Source organism: Chlorocebus sabaeus, chromosome 22 (assembly GCF_047675955.1).
Source record: "Chlorocebus sabaeus isolate Y175 chromosome 22, mChlSab1.0.hap1, whole genome shotgun sequence".
Classification (NCBI taxonomy): domain Eukaryota; kingdom Metazoa; phylum Chordata; class Mammalia; order Primates; family Cercopithecidae; genus Chlorocebus; species Chlorocebus sabaeus.
In genome coordinates, this window is record NC_132925.1 from 50,652,445 (window position 1) to 50,670,089 (window position 17,645).

The following is a 17,645-nucleotide window of genomic DNA, read 5'->3' on the forward strand; positions in this document are numbered from 1 at the left end:
TCCTCAGATCTAAAATTAACCCTCCAACACCCAGTATTCCCTCTCCCATCACCCTGCTTAATGGTCTACTATCTGTAACTGCTGTTCTTGTTCACTTATGATCTGCCTCCTTCCTGGCCCCAAGAGGAAAGACTCTCGCCCTTCTTCTTCCTTATGTCCACGGTGCCCACCGTCGTGGTTGGCACAGAATATGGAATGTGAATGAATGCCTGAATAGTGGCGCGCGTGTGTGTGTGTGTGTAATTTAGAAAGGCAATCTTGAAGGATAGGCAAGCCGGGGTGCAGGAGATTACTACAGTTGGGCATACTTTGTTTCCCATATGGTTCTGCTACTCACTAGCTGTTGACTCTGGGCAAACACCTTCACCCTCTTGAGCCTCGGTGTCTTCAGCTGAAACCTGAGTTCAGATTTGCCAGACCCGGGCATAGGGACAGCAGGTCCAGCAGGAACACCAAGCCAGGATCACAGCCACTCCCAGGGAGCTCAGTGCCTGGAGCCTGAGAGGAATACTCTCAGGAGGCGCAGGCACAGCCGCTGCTAGAGACTGGACATCCCCCATGTGGCAGGCGGGACCGGTCCATGCAAACAGGGAACAGGTACCCGGGGGAAGGACATTCGCTGGCAAAAACATAAACTGCCGCTCGGAGTCTTGGCACCACCCAATTTCCAGGAACACTTAGACTCCCCCTGCTCACTGAATGGGGTGTACACCAAAGTAGGGGGTCAGCCCCCTGGGATAGGCCAGGGCACTTAAAGCTTTCTGTTCCCGGGAGCGAGGCCAAGGTGCACCACCCGCTGCGTCCGCCTGGTGTCGCCGCGAGCGTGCTCTGAGCGGCCAGCAGCGCCCCTCACACTCCCGCGGCTCAGGCGCCCCACTGCTGTTCCGCGCGGGGCTCCTGGGCCTCAGCCCGACTCCGTCTGTCGGCAAACAGCAGGATCCCAGAGAGGGCTGCCCACGTATCTTCTGCCACCCCCTGCCACCACCCTCAAATAGGTGGGGGTAGGGAAGAAATACGCTGAGCCAGTCCGCCCGTCGCTCCGCGAAAGGGGGCGCCCTCCCCTGAAGCTGGGGTTGGGGAACTGGGGTGTGCTCTGTCAGCCCCATTTCCCTGTTCCGGGCTTGAGCGAGCGGGGCAGCAGACCAAAGCACTAGGGCTCTCGGCCGAGTCTGGTCCAGTCCACCCGAGGGCAGCCTCTCAACGCCCACTCGCCCTGCAACCTGCAAGTTAGTGACGGGTGGGGGACGAGCGGGCTCCTCCTGCCTCCAAACAGGCTGTGCTCCCCAGCCTCCCACCTGCACCCCAGAGCAGGGAGAGGGCCCCCGGGAGCGCGCATGGAAAGGCACGAGCGCGCGCCTGGTGCAGGCGGCCCTGTACCGCGGGCGCAGGGGCGCGGGGCGGGCGCTCCGGGGAGGCGGGCGGGGGAGGGGGGGGGAGGGACGGGGGAAAGGAGGGAGGGGCGGGGGCGGGAGGCAGCAGCGCCCCCGCACTCCCCGCGTCTCGCACACTTGCACCGGTCGCTCGCGCGCAGCCCGGCGTCGCCCCACGCCGCGCTCGCTCCTCCCTCCCTCCTCCCGCTCCGTGGCTCCCGCGCTCCTGGCGAGGCTCAGGCGCCGAGCGCGCGGACGGGCGCACGGACAGACGGCCCCGGGGACGCCTCGGCCCGCGCCTCCCGGGCGGGCTATGTTGATTGCCCCGCCGGGGCCGGCCCGCGGGATCAGCACAGCCCGGCCGTCGGCCCCGGCGGCCAACCGGGACTATGAACCGGAAAGCGCGGCGCTGCCTGGGCCACCTCTTTCTCAGCCTGGGCATGGTCTACCTCCGGATCGGGTAAGGGCTGCCTGCGCCCTTTCCGCGCGTGTCTTGGCAAAGTTGGCACGGCCCGGGGAGGGAGGTGTGCCGCCTGAGAGCCTCTGCTGGCCACCAACTTCCACAGCTTCTCTGAGAGGCCGGGTGGGTGCGGTGTGGGAGCGGTGGACGCACAAAGGCCCCCCGCAGACGGACGCCCCAGGAGATATAGGCAGGGGGACTGGCCATCCTGAGGACGTCTGAGTCTGGAATCTCCCAGGACCAGAGACAGCCGGTAGGGACGCTCCAGCCTGAGGGACTCTGGGGGAGGGCTAGCTGCTGCAAAGGTTCAGCCCATCCCGGGGACCCTTCGGACCCCGGCATAGGGACAGCAGGTCTAGCAGGAACATCAAGCCAGGTCCACAGCCGCTCTCGGGGAGCTCAGTCCCCGGAGCCCGAGAGGAACTCAGGAGGCGCGACACAGCCGCTCCTAGAGACTGGGCAGTCCCCAGGTGGCTGGCGGGGCCGGTCCGTGCAAACAGGGAACAGGTACCCAGGGGGAAGGACTTTCGCTGGCAAAAACATAAACCGCCGCTCGGAACCTTGGCACCACCCGATTTCCAGGGACCCTTAGACTCCCAGAGCCCCTTCCCGGGCCAAGGGGACAGCACGTCCCGCCCCCAACAAACACACACAAAGGTGGGACAAGAGGCGGCCCGAGACACCGAGGGAGACAAGCGCTAGAGAGAGGCGGGACACCCCGCCCCCTTGAACTGGGCAGCAGAGGCTGCCGGGCGCGCGAGCAGCCCTCTGGCTTCACCCAACGTTTCTGTGGAGGTGGTGCTCGGGGGCGCTCTGGCTGGAAGGTGGGAGTGGGCAGCTCGGGACGCGTCCTGGAGCTGCTTGTGCAAAGCCGGTCACCCTTTGTACTTAAGACATAACGCGTGTGAAGCTCGGAGCAGTGGGCGGCGGGGGGCGGGGGGAGTCTAGGCATGGATAGAGGTTCTGGCGCTGAAGGGCCCGCTTGGTAGGTCTCGAACACCCTGCCCCTCTACCCCCCATCAGTGAACCCCCTACCGCCCCTTTTGAGGAGTGGTGGACCGCAGGGGCTGCGGCGAGGGGGTGTGTGTGAGGATCCTTTGTGTTTTGTCACTACTACCCCCCTACCCCGTCACTTCCCCAGTCCACGTCTCTGGAGCGGGGATTTCGCAAGTTGTCGGGCCGCTGCCGCGAGCAGGTGCGTGCAGAGCAGACCAGGGGCCGCCAGCCCGACCAGCGGCGGAGAGGCGGCTACAGGGCTCGCGCCAGTACCGCCAGCCTGCCGGTGTGTTTTAAGTGTTATTGATTCGCCCGCGTCTGGGTGGCTTTTCTTTTTCCCCCTGCTTTAATCTTCATCTTGGCCCGCGCCCCGCCGCCCCGCGCACATCCAGCATCCAGGAAGCCGGTCGGGCCGATTGGCTGGGGCCGCGTGTGGCTTTATCTCCTTTTTAATTAGAAACGGGGAGGAGGGACCCGGGTGGCGGGGTAGAGAGAAAGAGAAAACAGCAGAAAATAACCTCCCCTGGCCGCCCCGCCCGCCCGCTGGCCGCCCTCCCGCCAGCGCCACGGCCTACCCGGATTGGCCCTGCGGGGGCCCAGCTGCCCGGGAGGGAGGGAGGGAGTCCTGCAGGGCGCTGCCCTTCCGCCCCAAGCTGCCCTCTGGGGTGGGGAGAGGTCCAGGTCGGGGAGGTGGGAGTTGCAGGTGACTTCAGGCCAGGCGCTGCTGCTCCCTGTGCCTCGGGCTACTCATCTATATAGTGGGCATGAGGGGTGAAGTCTCAACGTCCCTAGAAGGTTTTTCCATTTCCCCACATGTGACTGGGCTCTACCCGCTTCTGGTTGATGGTGGGGCATCTGTGGTATTCTTATTTCACTCGGATAGTTCTATTACTCGCACTAGCCTATTGCCACAATCAGATCCAATAAGAATGGTGATAATTACAACACCACCGCCACATTTATGGGCACTCACTATGTGCCTGGCACCTTCTAAGCACTTTCCATGTTCTAGCAAATGCGGTTTTCATAGCAGCCAATTAGGTGGAGACTAGTTATCAATACCCTAATTTAGCCATGGAGAAACTGAAGTGCAGAAGGAAGGAAACTTGCCTAAGATCGCACAACTAATAAGTGAGGAAAGCTGAGATGGGAACCTAGGCCAGACCCTTAGGGGCTAGTCTATTGTACCTATGAATTTTTGGCCCCAATATGCCAATCCATCCACTCTCTGCTGGTGTAGAAATTTCCTGGTGGCCAGCTAGGTGCTCAGAGGGTCCTCCTGACAAATGATGCCAAAACATCTCCACTTAATCTTGTCACACTGCTTCTTCCTCAGACAGTCCCAGCATTCTAGTGTGTGTTAGACTCTGGTTTAGGGCTGAGATGCAGATGCAAAGCCAGGCTGTCCCACCTCCAACACCTGCTAGCTGAGAACCTTCCTCTGGGTTCCAACCTCTGTGAGCCTCAATTTTCAGATATTTGAAATTTATATGATGATTCCTGCCCCACAGGGCTGTGTGGAAAGGTCACATGAGCTGCTCTTTGTGGCAGCACCCACCATACTGCCTTGGCACATAGTAGGGACACTGCCCAAGTTTACTGATGCATTTGATGCATATTTGGGGGCACCTGCCATGTAATAGGTACTCACCCAGAGCCACATCTTTGAAGTGCCACAGTCCATTTATTTGGTAGACATTTAGTGAACCAGCAGACAGCCTCCATGCCTGCAGGGAGCTCATCCTCTCAGGAAGAAGACAAGTGATCAAGTGAGCATGCAAATTAAAAACACATACATGAAAACATGTCAGTAGAACATGAGTAATCAAGAATATCCAGTAAACAAAACAGAGATTGTGATGGAAATTTATTAGGGGAAGGGAAGGGAGGGAGGCTCCCTTAGCTGGGCTGGTCAGGGAGGTGACCCTTGAGGTCATGTGAATAATGACAAGAAGCCAAGCTTGTGAAGATCAGGGGTGAGAGCACTTCCAGGGAGAGAGGCCAGCAAGGACAGAGTGCCTGCTGCAGGGAGAAGGCTGGCACGTGGCAGGAGCCTAGGGAAGTGGCAGGAGTGATCAGTTGTGCTCTTGGAGGGCATGGGTCCACGTCACCTCCTCAAGTTATTGGTACAGGAGAACTTCGCTCTAACAAATCGCAACTCCAGAACAACTGCCCATAGCTGAGCCCCAGGACGAGGCACTTGCCCAGTGGCTCTACCTGCAGCCCTACCACTGCCACCAGCCAAGCCACCACCAACCCTAACCTGCCCGGTCCCTCTGCTCCTGCTCTGGCACCCCGCAGGTGTTTCCTCCATGGAGCGGGGACCACCAGGTCATGTCAAGGTCCTGCTTACACCCTTCAGTGCTTCCTGGTGCTGCCTGATGCACCTGAGAAAATGCCAGCCCTCAGCTGTCTCCTCTCCCCAGGATCTTCCTGCATCTCAAGCCCTGGTTTTGTAGTAGTTTCCATGGGTTCTTTCTATTCCTTGAAGACCTCGAGCTTGTCTCCTAGAACTTTGCATTTTCTGTTCCCTCTGCACAGAATACCCTTCTCCAGATTTTCCCACAGATGCCTCCTGGCAATTCAGATCTCTGTTCTGTTCTGATGTCACCTCCTCAAGGAAGTCCTCCTTGATCACCTCAACTAAAGTGGCCCTCACTTCCCTCACCACCTGCACACCCTGGTTGCCATCCCAGCATCTTCCTTTACTTTCTTCATAGTACATATCATTGTCAGAGATGGCCTGTTTTATTCATTTGTGACACCTGTGTTGTCACCCTCCCTAGTTCCTTGAGGGCAAGGCCTTGCCTGTCAGGTGCACAGCCATCTCCTAGCATGGTACCTGGCACATGATGGGTATCTGATACATGTCAGTGAATAGTTGAAGAAGATAGGAATTGCCCTCGTAATAGTCACACACATCCTCTAAGCCAGTCATGCCCGGAGTGGGATACATGTACTCCATTGACAGCAGGAAGAAAAGCCAGGACTTCTACTTAAAATTACTTTTTAAGGTTTTTTTCAATAATAAAACATATACATACATGAGAGTATATGTTACATATACATTAAAAAACAGATTTTTTTAAAGTGAACATCTGCACGCCCATCACTCCTTCAGAGGCACCTGCTGCATGAGACTTTGAAGTCATCATTTCCTTGCTTGCCTTTACAATTTTACCAAAGAGATGATTCCCTAGCAACATAGGGTTTCTTTTGCATGCTTTTGAACTTCATCTCAATTGCGTCCTACCATAAACTCAAAGGCAACTTGCCTTTTTCACTCAATGTAATGTTTGTGACATACATCATCTCTTCTTGTTTCTAAAACAAAAATCAAGTGTGTGTGTTTCACTGATACTGAGTATACGCATTGATACAAGAGCCTATGTAGAAATTATAGGGTTTCTATTCGAATGGACATGAGTTGGGGTGCAGGATCAAAAAAGTTGGGAGACCACTGCTGGGGGCAGTGGGGTGGCCAGTGCTGGACACCTAGGAAGGGTTCCTAGTCTATGCCCCCTTGCTGGCCTAATGCTCCATCTCTCTGTGTCTCTCCCTCCAGTGGCTTCTCCACAGTGGTAGCTCTGGGCGCAAGCATCATCTGTAACAAGATCCCAGGCCTAGCTCCTAGACAGCGGGCGATCTGCCAGAGCCGGCCCGACGCCATCATCGTCATAGGAGAAGGCTCGCAAATGGGCCTGGACGAGTGTCAGTTTCAGTTCCGCAATGGCCGCTGGAACTGCTCTGCACTGGGAGAGCGCACCGTCTTCGGGAAGGAGCTGAAAGTGGGTATGTGCTCACCCAAACACCCCAGCAGAGTCTTACAGGTTATAGGGACATCAGGCTATAGGGACACCAGAATACCCTCAGGTGCCCTCTGGAACTCCATTGCCTGCCCCTACTAGAATGTCCCTCAGTGTGGGGTCCTGCATGTGCATTGACTTGCATTCAGGACTCCCATTGAGGGTCAGGTCTCTGGTTGAATCCGTACCCCCTCAATCGTTTATCGACAGAGGTGCAAACCAGCAACCAGTGACCCAAATGCTAACCTCTGATACAGTGCTGATGCTGTATTTTGAATTGAAGCCCAGATTTTAAAACTTGTTTCACCTAAAATATAGGAATTTCTGGTTTCTTTTGAAAAGTTAGCAGATCTACTCATAATTTACATGTGTGCCCACATGGTTGCAAAGACCTGAAACTGAGAACACAGCTCCCTTTAGTTGTAGCAGTGATTGGGCAACCCATTCACTGCCACAGTCCCCACCACTCCCTACTGCTGCCCAGCCTGTGCAATCCTGTGACATGATCCGCTTGATCCCTGTGGGCTTTTGACTTTGAAACTGTTTTATGGGAATGGTGCGTGCAGACACATACATACACGTAGAGTTTTGAGCCACACATTTGACTTCTGAAGCAATTATAACAAAAGTCTGGTGGAAAAGGGTCAGAGAGAGCAATGCTGGTCTCCAGGAGGCCCTGGTCAGTGGTAGGAGGCCATGCTGTGTGTCTTCTGGCTTGTGTGCATGTGCATTAGGGGACCAGAAATTGCCACAGGCCGGCTTCTGCACTGTGAACTTCCCTGAAAGCCAGGTCAGCCTCGGATATCTTTGGGCATCCCTGCCACCTCCTGCTTAGGTCACGCTGCTGTCACGTCTGGGTTCCCAGGTTGTCCCATGCTCCTCCATCTCATTTCCCTGTTGCTCCTGGCAGTCCTGCAGTCCCTTCTGCACCCAGCAGGCAGGATCATCCTTTTACATGGAAATCAGATCATGTCACTGCGCTGCTTAAACCCCTCTGGAGGCTTTCTTGCATCAGAATGAAATCCCCACTGCTCATCTAGCTGCTGCTGACCTCTGCCTCCATCTTCCCTCTTCACCTGCTCACTCAGCCTTGTTCTTTTTCCCAAACACACCATGCTGGACACCAGCTATTTCTTCTGCCTTAGCTCCTTTCCTCAGCCCCGTGCCCCTGACCCTGTCCAGGTCTTCTAGACGTTTGCAACCTTGTCAAAAGTCCCCTCTCACCTCAAAGTTCCATCCCATTAGCCAAGCACTTCACACTGTCTGAAACCATTCTGAACTGGTTTGCAATGTCAGCTTCATGAGGGCAGGGGCTTCACTCCCATGCTTGCCACTGAACACTTTCTTCCCATTGGCTTTTGGAAGGCCTTACCCATCCCTGCAGCAGGCCTGGTTTTGTCACCATATTCTGTGAGTGCCTTCTTATTTGCACCTTACAGAACTGCAGACAGGATCTCAGTATGGGGTCCTGCAGGTGCATCGACTTGCATTCAGGACTCCCAGTGAGGGCCAGGTCTCTGGTTGAATCCATACCACCCCAATAGTTGATTGACAGAGGTGCAAACCATCAACCAGTTTTTTGGGCCACTGGTGAAGTTGGCAGAGACCTTTCCGGAGGTAAGCCTTTTCCAGGATCTTTGTTGTGTAGACTTTTGCCTTGCACCATCTGCCCTGCTTCTCCCTCTTCCCAATTCCAGGGCTCACTTTTTAGGTGGAAACAGAGGCCCAGAGAGAGAGAATGGGACTGTCCCAGGTCACATAGTGAGTGGCATCAACACTGAGACTCCAGTTAAGGTTGCCTAATCTGTCTTGTGAGCCTCCTCTTACTTGTCACTTGTGGTTTTGTGCTTTCTTCTACTCAGATATCTCTCTCTCACACACACACACACACACACACACACACACACACACACACACACCATTCCTGGGACCCAGGCATGGGCTCCAGCATTGTTTTAAATTTGTGACTTCTGATACGTAAGATGTTATAGATGAGGAGACTGAGGCTCAAAAGGGACTTGTTCAAAGTCAACAAAAGTGAGTGGCAGGGCCTCTCAGGACCGGGTTCATTCCAGCATAACTTTCAGTCTCAGAACAGTCAGTATATCGGCTGACATTGGAATAGTCCCCACAGAGGTCTGGGGCGCAGCAGGAGGGCTACAGTGCAGGGCAGTGCCTGGACAAGGATCCCCTCCTGTTGAGCAGCCCCCAGCTGGCCATGGTTGTAGAAGTGAGGCTGAGGAGGAATACTGCCAGTGCACACCAGGGAGGAGCAGAGGCCAGTGGCAAGAGGCATTCTAGTGGGCTTGGCAGGCAGAGGTGGCTGGGGGAATTCCAGCAAAGAGAGGTGCCCAAGAAAATCCTTGGGATAGCGATGCAGGGCAGTTGGTCCGGGGAGCCTGGAAGGAAGTAGGAGCTGGAGCCAGGAGGTATGTAGGGTCAATTTAACAAGTTTGAATTTCTGAGCGGGAGCCGTTGGAGGATTTTGAGTGTGGGAGTGACTGCCAGAGGATAGGTTAAACTTATGAAATTGCCACTGTGAAATGATTTTTGGCCCACAAAAGTGACAACATAATATATGTTGATATGCATAGATTATGCATTGACTTGCATACATGACCCAGTAAGGGTCATGTCTCTGGTTGAATCCATACCCCCCTAATAGGAATAGGAATCCATTCAACCTTATAGGAATTTTAGAAGATTCATGAAAGAGTGGGTATAAGGTCATTCATTCATTTTAATATTTGTTGATTTATTCATGCATTCACCAAGTTATTGGGTGTCCATTGTGGCTGGAGGCTCCTATTCCAGTGTGTGTGGCCAGGGAAGGGCTCTGGATTTGTGAGGGAGGGGAGCTATGGGCATGTCTGAGGGAAGAGCATGTCAGGCAAAGGGAACAGTAGGTGCAAAGGCCCTGAGGTGGAACGTGCTTGGGGGTGACTTGAGGAACAGTGAGGGGCCTGGGGTGGCTGGAGTAGAGTGAGGAAGGCTGAAGGGGAAGGCTCAGGGAGCCAGGAGCTGGATGGTGCAGCATCCCTCAGGCCAGGGCAGGGGATCTGGATTTCCATTCATGGGAATGGAGACCTTCTGAAGGGGAGACAATAAGGGAGGGACAGCATCCGACTTCAGGTTTAGCATCATCACTCTGGCTGCTGGGAAAAGCATGAACTGCAGGGTAGGATGGCAGTGGGAGTCAGGAGTCTGGTTGAGTCTTCTAGGAAGGAGGTGATGGTGGCTCAGCCTCAGTGATAGCCATGGAGACCTGCTTTGAAAGCCACCAGCCAGGAAGGAGGGAGAGTGACAAACTAAGGGCCAGCTAGGAGGGAGGGAGGGTGACAACCTAAAGGCCTGCTAAGGAAGGAGGGAGTCACTCTGGTCTGGACTTCTAGGGTAGTCGCAGTGGGAAGAGGAAGATGAGTCAAGATGAGAGCTCTGACAGTCTGAAACCGCCCTGAGCTTAGGTTTCCTCATATATAGAAATTCCTGCTCCAAGACATCAGGAAGCAAGCATCACATTTAGGGTCACTGGGCTCCTCCTCAGTGCTCTCACCCCCATGGGGTTGCCACTTTCTGGGAATGACCAGCTAACAAGGGCTGTCTTGCAGGGGTGAGGATCTGGCCTTTGGAGCTGTGGCCATCAAGTCCTGACTTTGAACACCAAGACCCATTGTCTGCCTTTAAAGAGAAACTTCCCAAAGCTCCACCCCATACTTCTGCTTACATATCATTGGCCAGAACTTAGTCACATGGCCACATCTAGCTGCAAGAGAAGCTGGGAAGTGTAATCTTGTATTCAGAGTGGACATGAGACCAGCTGGAGCTCTGTGACTGAAGAGGAAGAGTTCTTTATCCCATGCTTGGCTCCCTTCTGAGTGTTCAGGTTTCCTGCATAGAGCTGAGGGGCAGCAATGGGCATGTACCAGGTAAAGTCCCGTTGCATGTTAGAAATTGAACCCGAATTCAAGCCACCTCTGGTAAAAGGGGGACTTATGTATGCTTAAGGTACTGGAGGGCCAGGGCATAGTGCTGACTTTCAAAATGGACAGGAGCAGAGGTAGCATTGGCATCCATCAACCCCAGGACCAGCAGGACGGCCTTTGCACCTGCAGTGCCACAACTTCCAGGTTCAAGTACCCCCAGAAAGAGCCTTGGCCTTTCTCTAGCAGCACTTGCAGAAGTTCTAAGATTCACTCAGATTGGACCAGCTAATGGGGCTTTACTTTTGGTTGTGTGCCCATCCCAAACTAATCACAGTGGCCAACGGCAACAGTGCTTTTTCTGGCTCAGCCAGGTAGCCCCACCCAGACCATCTCTCAGGGGAGAGGAACTGCTCACGAGTGTACTAGTCTACTAGGGCTGCCAGAACAAATCTCCGCAGACCAGGTAGCTTAAACAGCAGAAATGTGCTGTCCGGTTTCAGAAGCTGGACGTCTGCCATCCAGGTGTCAGCAGGGCTGCTTTCTCAGAGGCCTCTCTATTGGGCTTGTCACCTTCTCCCTGGGTTCTCACATGGCCTTTCCCCTTGTATATGTGCCCCAGGAATCTCCTGTGTCCTGGTCTCCTTTTTTGTAAGGACACGAGTCATATAGGACTAGGGCCCACACTAACAGTCTCATTTTAACTTAATTATAATACTTCTTTAAATTTCCTGTCTCCAAATGCAGTCACACTCTGAGGTATTGACTCAGTCCACAGCAATGAGTGACCAGAGTGCAGCATGGTTCAGGCTTTAGGGAGAGGCATAGGGGGTGTGGTGGGCTCTCAGAAGTGAGACCTTGGGATGGAGGGAGGGGTCTGGACAGTGGAGATGGCCCTTCATCTGGGACTTGGAGGGTGGGGAGAAATTTACCAGTGAGCGGGATCCTAGGCAGAGGAAACAACAGAGCAAAGATACGGCCATGTGAGAGCTATGGGGGCAGTGAACAGGGGCCTGCAGCCTCAGGAGACAGTGGCTCAGGGAGTCCCCTGTGAGATGGCAGGCTAACTGTCAAGACCCTTGAATGCCAGGGATTATTTGAGTGGGGTGTGTGGCCCCACATCGGTTTGACCAACTGCTACCAAGGCACAGTGTGACCCTTGCGGTGGGGTATAAGAAGGCCTTCACTTCCCTCTAGACTCTTTCTTTCTTTCTTTCTTTCTTTCTTTCTTTCTTTCTTTCTTTCTTTCTTTCTTTCTTTCTTTCTTTCTTTCTTCTTTCTTTCTTTCTTTCTTTCCTTCCTTCTTTCCTTCCTTCCTTCCTTCTTTTTTTCTTTCTCTCCTTCTCTTTCTCTCTCTCTCTTCCTCCTTTCCTCCCTCCCTACCCCTTCCCTCTCTTTTTCTTTCTTTCTTTCTCTCTTTCTCTCTTTCTTTCTTTCTTTCTTTCTTTCTTTCTTTCTTTCTTTCTTTCTTGTTTTCTTTCTGTCTCTTTCTTTCCTTTCTTTCTCTTTCTTTCTTTCTCTCTCTCTCTTTCTCCCCTCCTTCCTTCCTTTCTCTCCTTTCCTTCCTTCCTTCTTTTCTTTCCTTTTTCTTTCTTTCTCTCCTTCTCTCTCTCCCTTCCTCCCTCTCCCTCCCTCCCCCCTCCTTCCTTCCTTTCTTTCTTTCTTTTCTTTCTTCCTTTCTTTGTTTCTTTCTTTCCTTTCTTTCTCTTTCTCTCTTTCTTTCTCTCTCTTTCTCACTTCCTTCCTTCCTTTGTCTCCCTCTTTTCCTTCTTCTTTCCTTCCTCTCTCCCTCCCTCCCTCTCTCTGTTTCCCTCTTCCTCTCTCTCTTTCTTTCTCTCTCTTTCTTTCTTTTCTTTGTCCCTCTTTCTTTTCTTCCTCTTTCTTTCTTTCTCTCTTCCTTCCTTGCTTTATTCCTTCCATTCTCTCTCTGTTTTCCTTCCTTCCTTCCTTCCTTCCTTCCTTCCTTCCTCCCCTTCTCTCTCTTTCCCTCTTTCTTTCTCTCTTTCTCTCTCACTTTCTCTCTCTCTCCCTTTCTCTCTCTCTCACATTCTCTCTCTCACTTTCTCTCTCCCTCTTTGTCTCTTTCTTTCTTTTTCTTCCTTCCTTCCTTCTTTCCTCCCCCTTTCTCTCTTTCCCTCTTTCTCTTTCTCTCTTTCTCTCTCACTTTCTCTCTCTCTCCCTTTCTCTCTCTCTCACGTTCTCTCTCTCACTTTCTCTCTCCCTCTTTGTCTCTTTCTTTCTTTTTCTTCCTTCCTTCCTTCTTTCCTCCCCCTTTCTCTCTTTCCCTCTTTCTCTTTCTCTCTTTCTCTCTCACTTTCTCTCTCTCTCCCTTTCTGTCTCTCTCACGTTCTCTCTCTCACTTTCTCTCTCCCTCTTTGTCCCTCCCTCCCTCCCTCCCTCCCTTCCTTCCTTCCTTCCTTCCTTCCTTCCTTCCTTCCTTCCTTCTTTCCTTCCTTCCTTCCTTCCTTTCCTTTTCTGTCGAGGTCTCGCTCTGTCACCCAGGCTGTAGTGCAGTGGTGCAAATATAGCTCACTGCAGCCTCCACCTCCTGGGCTCAAGCAATCCTTCCACTGGGATTACAGGCACACGCCACCTCACCTGGCTAATTCTTTTCTGTTGTTTTGTAGAGACAGGGGCCTCACTGTGTTGCCCAGGTTGGTCTCAAATTCCCAGCTTCAAGCAATTCTGCCTTGGCCTCCCAAAGCAATGGGATTACAGGTGTGAGCCACTGCACACGGTCATTTGCTTTTCTTAAATAATACTGTGACCTCCCTCGAATTCACCCCCAACACAACTTGTCATCCACCTCTGTGAGCCTCCCTTGTGTCTCCCCTGCCTCTCCCTCCCTGGCTACGCTTTCTCTATCTTGAATCTGGAGTTTCCCATTCCCTTGCTTATTTATGTTTAATATATCATATAGAGATCTTCCCCCAAAGTAAATGACTTCATTTTGGTTGGATTGAATTGCTATTGTGCCAAGCTCCTCCCCCACTGGCGGCACAGCTCCAACCCTGGGACTGGCCAGCTGCATGTCTGCCCAGTGAGTGGGTGAGAAAGACAATCTCAACAGCATCCTGATCTGCACTTCCCTGAGAAGTGATGAGGTTGAAATCTCTTCCTGTATTTACTGGTTGTGCATGTTCACTCTCCCATGAGTTACCTCTTCATCCTTTGTCCCCATTTTTCTGTTGGGCTGTGGGTTCTCCCATTGGATTTGGGCAGTGTGGTTGTAGTCACAGTGCAGGGAAACCAGGGTTAGACCAGGCAATGCCTCGGGGTGAGTGGGTTCCTCAGGATGAGTGGGTTCCTCAGGATGAGTGGGCTGTGGGGGGCTTCACTCTATCTTGTGTCTTTTCACTGAGGATCAGTGTGGACCAGGAGCCAAGACAGCCCTTTCTCATCTGTCACTTCATTGGGTCCTTTGCACCCCTGAAAGAAAGTGTGTCCACCTCCATCTTGTTCCTGGGAGACAGGCTATGAGTCAGGCAGAGGGTGTCCAAGATCATGTGGCTGTTTCGTGGCAGAGCTGAAATCGGTCGTGAGTCCCCCCTCGCTGGAGGGATTCTTCTGTTTGTGCGATCCTGCCACAGGTGAGATTCTCAAGTCTGCTATGTATTTGAGAACCCCTTGTCTTGTTGCAGGTGTGGGGCTGCCAAGTGAGTACTGAAATCAGAGTCACATGGCCAGGTTTGCATCCCAGCCCCACCCTTACCTTGCAGATGACTTTAAGTGAGTACTTCACCTTTCTGACAGTCTGCAGAATGGGGGAGCCAAGCACCCACCTTGCTGGGTGGTAGTGGCATTACATGATACAGGGTGTAAGAGCCTGGCACATTGTTATCCATTGGTGACATCCCCTCCCCGCTTCCAGGAGGCCTGTGTGCCGTGTCATATGCACACAAGCTCGAGGAACCCAGGACCCACGCTCTAGATTTTCTTGGTGATTACCAGTCTAAGGTGACCGTTTTGACTCTACCTCCAAACTATATCCCCCAATCTGTCCAGTTTTCACCACCTTCACCACCACCTCCCGATTCAAACCGCCATCTTCAGATACTTGCTGCCTGGACAATGACATCAACCTCCAAATGCACCCCATCTCCTCCCTTTCATCCTGCAACCCATGCAGCCATCCAGCATGACATCTTCTCCGTGTTGCTCTGAGTGTGGCATCCTGCCGTGTAAAACCCTCCCGCGGTTTCCTGTTGTTCTGAGAATAAAATGCACACCCATTCCCTGCTCCTTTATGGACCTATTGCCAAAGTCCCTCCCACCTCAGGGGCTTTCCCTCACTGTTCCCTCTGCTTGGATGCTCTTTGCCAGCTTGACTCACTCCCTCTGTCTTTCTATCCTCAGCTCACCTGTCAGGCCTCGGAGAAGCTTCCTTACCCCCTCTCCAGTGTACACCGCCTGTCCTTGTCCACTCTCACTGTGTAGCATTTTTCTTTATGTCACTTTGTTACTCCAGGATATATTCTCTAACTTGCTCATCTGTGCAGTGATGTGTAGTGGTTCAGCCCTGACGCTTCCTGCTTGGTCATTTACCAACAGTGGGCCTTGACCAAACGGGAGTGATAATGGCACCATTCTCACAGGTGGTGGGAGGATGAGGTTACTTACTGCACTCAGAACAGTGCCTGGCACACAGGAAGTGCCCATACATCGTAGCTGTGTTGTTATTATTGTCTGTCTCTCTGGCCAGAAGGCAGCTCTGTGAGGGATCAGGGACCTCTGATCCAGTGCCTGGGACATGGAGGATACAGTCCCCATTGGGGTGCTCAGTGGATCTAGGGACACCACGAGTACCAGAGCAGCCCCCTGCCCCAACTCTTCTCTGCAGCAGAAGATGGCACAGAGGGTACTTGGGAGAAGCAGCTGAGTGATGGTGGGCAGCCTGTCCTCTCCTGCATATGCAGGTCTCCACTCAAAGGCCACCTCCTCCAGGAGGTCTTCCTGGACCATCCTGCCCAAGACAGCATCCTCCACCCTTCCCCGACAGGGCACCCTGCACGGTTGTCTTTAAAGCGCTCACCACTTTTGGAAGTGACTTTGTTTACTTTTGTAAGAACCCATCTGACGTTAGTCTTCTCTGCCATCATGAGGCTCCATGGGGCCCAGATCTGCTGATCCTCTTCTCCCCATAACTCCAGCATCTGTCCTGGGGCCTGGCACACAGTAGGTCCTCATGGAACACATGAAGAAGTGCATAGCCGCCAGGCAGGCCAGCTCCTTTCTACCTTGTGTGGCCCCAATTGCTCTGAGCCCTTGAAGACAGGCCTTGCTTTGTTTATCTTCTGAATGCCAGGTCTGGGAGCACCTGATGCACAGTAGGTGCTCCATTTTCTCTGTCGTGTGAGTGACTGCTGTTCATTTCTCACCCCAAATACAAAACCGCATGTTCATTTCTGCACATTTTCTTTGAGATCCATCCTAGCTGGGCAGTCTCACTCATCAAGATCTTTTTAATGTCAATTTGATCAACCATTCTGTTAGCTCTCCTGCCCATCTCTGCATTGGCTTAAAATGGGATAAAAATGTTGACTAGGTCTAGTGCCTAGGAAAGACCGTTATGGCATGATTCAAGAGGAGCTGTGCCCAGGGTCTGCTCAGCAGATCACCAGTTCCCAGGCTCCACCCAATGCCTACTGCCAGCTGCCCTGAGGAGAAAAGGACATTCCCATGGGTGTCCTTTTAAAATGGGGGAACTCAGCATGTTATACTGCCTGCTCCTGGAGAGTCAGGATGCCTGCCAGCATATTAAAGGTGCTGAAATGTCCTGCGGACAAGACAGCAGCTTGAGCTGACTCAATCTGGAGGGTCCACTCATTTCCATCCTTGGACTCACTGACTGTCTAGTGGAGCTGCTCTTCAGGGGCACACACACTGGGGAATATCACCCTGGAGACCCTCACAGATTGACCATACTCAGAATGTGGTTTATACATCAACTTGGAATCTACCAAAAAGTATATCCACCTATCACCAATTTCCATATCTTTCCCCAAGGGTACAGAAGAGGCACATCCTCACTTCTGACATTGCCATGGGCAGTGAAATCCATTCTAATCCACATTACCATTGAAAGTCCCTTCAATCATGCATAAAATTCAGAATACCTGTGTTTCCATACAAGTACAGGAAAGCATGCACATACATGTAAAATGTATATATGGCAATGTGTGTATATATATGTGTGTGTGTATATATATGCAGTGTATAGAATGAAGTGTATATATCCACAATATAAGTATATAATATTTTATTTTTTTCTGGTACATTTCGTTCAATTTATGCAAGTTAAATGTTCATGGGATAAGACTCCTCCACTTGTATGTCCACTCATTTATTCACATCTTCATCCTACAGATATTTACTAGAATCTCTGCAGTAAATGCTGGGGTGCAGGCTCTGTCCAGGGCACTTGCTGTCCGGCGGGGACACGCTAGGAAGACAAGGCTGAAAAGTGCTCTGAGGATCTAGTGGAAGAGAAATAGGCACTAGGAGATGAGCACAGAAGCTGCCTGTACGGGTCACCTGAAGTAGGGGCCGTCCACAACCCAGGAGGGGAAGGGGAGTGGCAGCAGGAAGGGCTTGGCTGGGTGACCCAAACAGGAGCCCTGGGATCCAGAGTGGCTTGGCACGAGGGACTGCAGGGCGTAGGGTAGGGAGGGTAAAGAGGCTGGGGGAAGAGGTGGGACCAGGCATCCTGCAGGGTTTTGGGACCAGCCTCAGGGGGTTTGCTTGGGGAGGGAAGTTGTCAGAGGTGTTTAATCAGAGGAGAGACAGGATGTAGGAAGATAATCAAATTCCTTGCACACACAGAAAGTTGCTATGTCTCCGGGATTATCATCGGCAAAGAAATGGTGATTTCCCGCCGTGTGCTGCTGGGGATGGCTGCATTCTTTTCCACATGCTCACGGCCTCCTGTTTGGTACCCCCCTGCCGGAATTTTTCCAGGGATGGGCACAATGACCTAGGAGTCAACCCCTGGAGTCCACCCTCCTCTGTCTACAATCTGGGAAACTCTGATGCATTTCTGGGCTTCTGCCTCTGTAGTATTTGTCACCACTTCTCTTGGGCAGTCACTTGAGCA

General features: G+C 52.6%; 1 protein-coding gene across 2 annotated transcripts in view; it reads left to right on the forward strand.

Moving 5' to 3' along the window:
• Positions 1 to 1,492: 1,492 nt before the first annotated feature.
• WNT7A (Wnt family member 7A) overlaps positions 1,493 to 17,645 on the forward strand; it is a 57,533-nt gene continuing 41,380 nt past the window's right edge. Inside the window, exons 1-2 of one of the 2 annotated variants that reach the window (XM_007985304.3) lie at positions 1,493 to 1,830; positions 6,392 to 6,618. In XM_007985304.3, the coding sequence (XP_007983495.1) occupies positions 1,760 to 1,830; positions 6,392 to 6,618 (298 nt within the window). In that variant the 5' untranslated portion in view covers positions 1,493 to 1,759. The other variant, XM_007985305.3, reaches the window with a different exon arrangement.